At 34.5% G+C, this 3,167-nt stretch overlaps 1 protein-coding gene across 1 annotated transcript; it reads left to right on the top strand.

The window, feature by feature from the left end:
• Positions 1–765: 765 nt before the first annotated feature.
• On the top strand, positions 766–1,824 carry LOC106328722. The gene is made up of 3 exons (XM_013767218.1): positions 766–1,025; positions 1,148–1,268; positions 1,339–1,824. Exons 1-3 carry the CDS (start codon positions 840–842, stop codon positions 1,533–1,535), a joined length of 504 nt encoding a protein of 167 aa, XP_013622672.1. The 5' UTR covers positions 766–839; the 3' UTR covers positions 1,536–1,824.
• Positions 1,825–3,167: the final 1,343 nt, after the last annotated feature.

Below are 3,167 nucleotides of genomic sequence, written 5' to 3'. Positions count from 1 at the left end.
GATATATTAAAAGCGATAGAACGAAGCATATTCATCCGAAGTTCTTCTCATACACTCAAGAGCTCGTGAAGAAGAAAGAGATTGAAGTAAGATATGTCCAATCATGCGACAATGCAGCTGACCTCTTCACAAAATCACTTCCGACTTCGGTATTCAGAAAACACATCCACAACATTGGAATGCGTCATCAGAAGGATCTATGACTGCTCATTCGAGGGGGAGCTTACGTAGTTATACTCTTTTTACCTTACTATGGTTTTTTCCATAGGGTTTTCCTAGAAAGGTTTTTAACGAGGTAACAAAGACGTTAAGCAAGAGCGGATAGTGACACCGGCCCCCAAGGGGGAGTGTTACGAAAGTCAAAAATAGGAGGAGGAGCCGTTTTCGTTGAAAATATAAAAGATGTGGGGCCCGCTGCACTATTTGCACAGTAAATTTCTTTTCTATATATATGATCGATTTCGATCATTTGAAAACACATCATTCACTCTTCTCTTCCCTCTGTAATAATCTTTCTATCAGTGTTATAAATTCTATGGGTATAAATTTTGCCATTATTTAAATTTTCGCGATGCAATAAAATTCCAGTTCTTTTCATGACAATATGTTTAATTCTCAGCAAATCTGTTTTTAACTCGCAATGTCGTTTTAGTGTAATCAATTTTAAAATAATATTTTTTCTCGCCTCCCACGGTATACAGCGGACCTTTCCTGATTCTCCTCGCTGAAAAACTCCTTAGGCCTTGGGAATTCCATGAAACCGTAAGGCCCGAGCCCATTTTGAAACCTCCCTCTGTTTTCTCCTTAGCAAACTTTGAAACCCAGAGAAAACCTTAGAAATGGAAGCCGATCAAACGGTTCTTTGCCAATTGCTTGCCGTCGACCTCAGCGACTATTGCTACAGAGTTTGCTCTCGCTGCGAGAGGGTCCTTCCCGGAGATAATAGCAAATGCGTCTTCTCTTCTGCTTCCTCGTTATGCAAATTCTGCCAATCAAACGAACCCAAGCTGCTTTACCGTGTTCTCGTACGAACCCAAATTGAGATTTACTGTCTATTGCTGTGTCCTAAGATTCTACAAATGTCAAGAATCAGTTTCTGTTTTTTCTATCCCGAGATATCTGAATCTGTGTTTGTTTAATCTATCAGATGTCTGTAGTAACAGATACATCAGTTAAAACTGTCATCTGTTTTGATAGAGCTGCTACTGTCCTCTTCGGTTGCTCAGCTGATGAGTTCTTCCACTTCACCAAACTCAATCCTAAAGCCGGTAATTTTCTATTAAGCCTCTGATTTAATTTCTTGAGATGTTTATTTTGATGTTGTTGTTTCCGTTGCAGCATCTATGGTTAATCAGGTCTTTGATGGAGAGATGCTTCGGATGACGCTGACTCGGCCTAAAAACCTTAATGCCCAACACATGAGAGTGACTTCTGTTGTTCCCCTAAGATCAGGTTTTCAGCCTGCTATTGTTACGCTGAGACAGCTCTGCTGTACAAAAAGTGCTTCTTTGGGGGGATTGTTCTATAACAAATAACAGTTTCTAATGTTGGGGTCAAACGTTATATGGATGACTACAACAAACTTGTTTGCTTTTGATTTGTGTCGGTGAAGTAGTCTGATTCTTTTTTAAAAGTTCCTCCTCGGCTAAGCAAGTGTGATGTGATTAAGTTCCATTTGGGTGGTCAAGAAAATGACTAACTCAAAGTAAAAGCCTCTACATGATGAGTGTTTTAAGAGTGACGAGTTCTTGTAAGAGGAATGTTATCACATTTATTGTAACTTCTTGAAGCTCAAGACTCATATAGCGAATTAGCTAGACACAACCTCCCACTCGAGAGGTAGGTTCTAACACATCTGTATATATATACAAACTGGTAAAACTTGGTGTGAGTTCTTTTCTCCAGTAATTTTCTGTTTTGGTTCGTTTTGTCTTCGTGTTCAAATGTTAAGAGTTTGGCTGCTTCTACAAATCACACGACAAACTCAATCACCCTGACTGTGACACAAGGTGAAGATTGAATGACAAACGAATTACACTTTTTAATCAAGCAATTGATAACTGGTGGCCTAACCCTGACGAGTCTTTCTCAAGACCTAAGTCTCAACCAAATCCAAACAACTTATGTTTTAGAACTCTTCCTCTGCTTCTGTTTTTGTGCACTTGGATCATAAAGACAAAACAGTCTACTGACAAACAACTTTTGTTGGTCAAAGTTGTATAAAGTTGTTGCCCATTGTCCACTTGTCGTCCACTCTTGTGTAGTGTGCAGTTTGAGTGCAACACATGAGCTTCTTCCACCCTCCAACGGCTTGTCTAGCATCGTTTGAAATACTTTATCATGCTCTATGACCATATTATAAACCACCAATAGAGTGGAATATGCAGACACTTTACTGCTGGAAATAAGTAAATCGGATGATATATCTATCTATCTATAATATTATTTGAAAAGTGAATTTGTTGATTTGTCATATTCTCTATTATTTTAGGTTTATTCATATGTTATGTTCAATTCTTAGTTTTAATAAATAGTTATGGTGATTTAGTTAACAATTTATCATTATCTTCAAATATATATGATATGATATTATCGTTAGAAGTGAATTTGTTGATTTATCATGTTCTCTATTATTTTAAGTTTATTCATATTTTATGTTCAATTATTAGTTTTAATAAATAATTATAGTGATTTAGTTAACAATTTATCATTATCTTCAAAATAATAAAACAATTCTAACGATAATATCATATCATATATATTAAATTTATATGAGAAGTGAATACGCTGGTTTGTCATGCTCTTCATGATTTTAGGTTTACTCATAATAAAAAAATTCTAACAAAATATCATATTTAGATTTATATTATAATTAATTAGTAATATTAAAATATTATATATATATATATATATATTATATTATATTTAGTTTAGTAATATTAAACCGACTATGTCTTTACATATATATATATATATATAAAATACTATCTATGAACAATACATATACACAAGTTCTTATCAAAATAACAAGTTTCTTCAGGCATTATCTATATTATTAAAACTGAAGTATCTTTTTGTAATGTTTGGAAACATGGATAACAATAAAAAAATGAGAATTGTTTGGAAACATGGATAGCAGTATAAAAAATAAGTATAGTGTTTTTTAG

This window comes from Brassica oleracea, chromosome C3 (assembly GCF_000695525.1).
Source record: "Brassica oleracea var. oleracea cultivar TO1000 chromosome C3, BOL, whole genome shotgun sequence".
NCBI classification, from domain to species: domain Eukaryota; kingdom Viridiplantae; phylum Streptophyta; class Magnoliopsida; order Brassicales; family Brassicaceae; genus Brassica; species Brassica oleracea.
This window is presented reverse-complemented; position numbering and strand designations above follow the sequence as displayed.

Coding starts and splice junctions, on each gene's coding strand:
- LOC106328722 (XM_013767218.1), top strand. CDS start 840: ATGGAAGCCGATCAAACGGTTCTTTGCCAATTGCTTGCCGTCGACCTC. Junction 1,026..1,147: donor AGCTGCTTTACCGTGTTCTC/GTACGAACCCAA, acceptor TTAATCTATCAG/ATGTCTGTAGTAACAGATAC. Junction 1,269..1,338: donor CAAACTCAATCCTAAAGCCG/GTAATTTTCTAT, acceptor TTTCCGTTGCAG/CATCTATGGTTAATCAGGTC.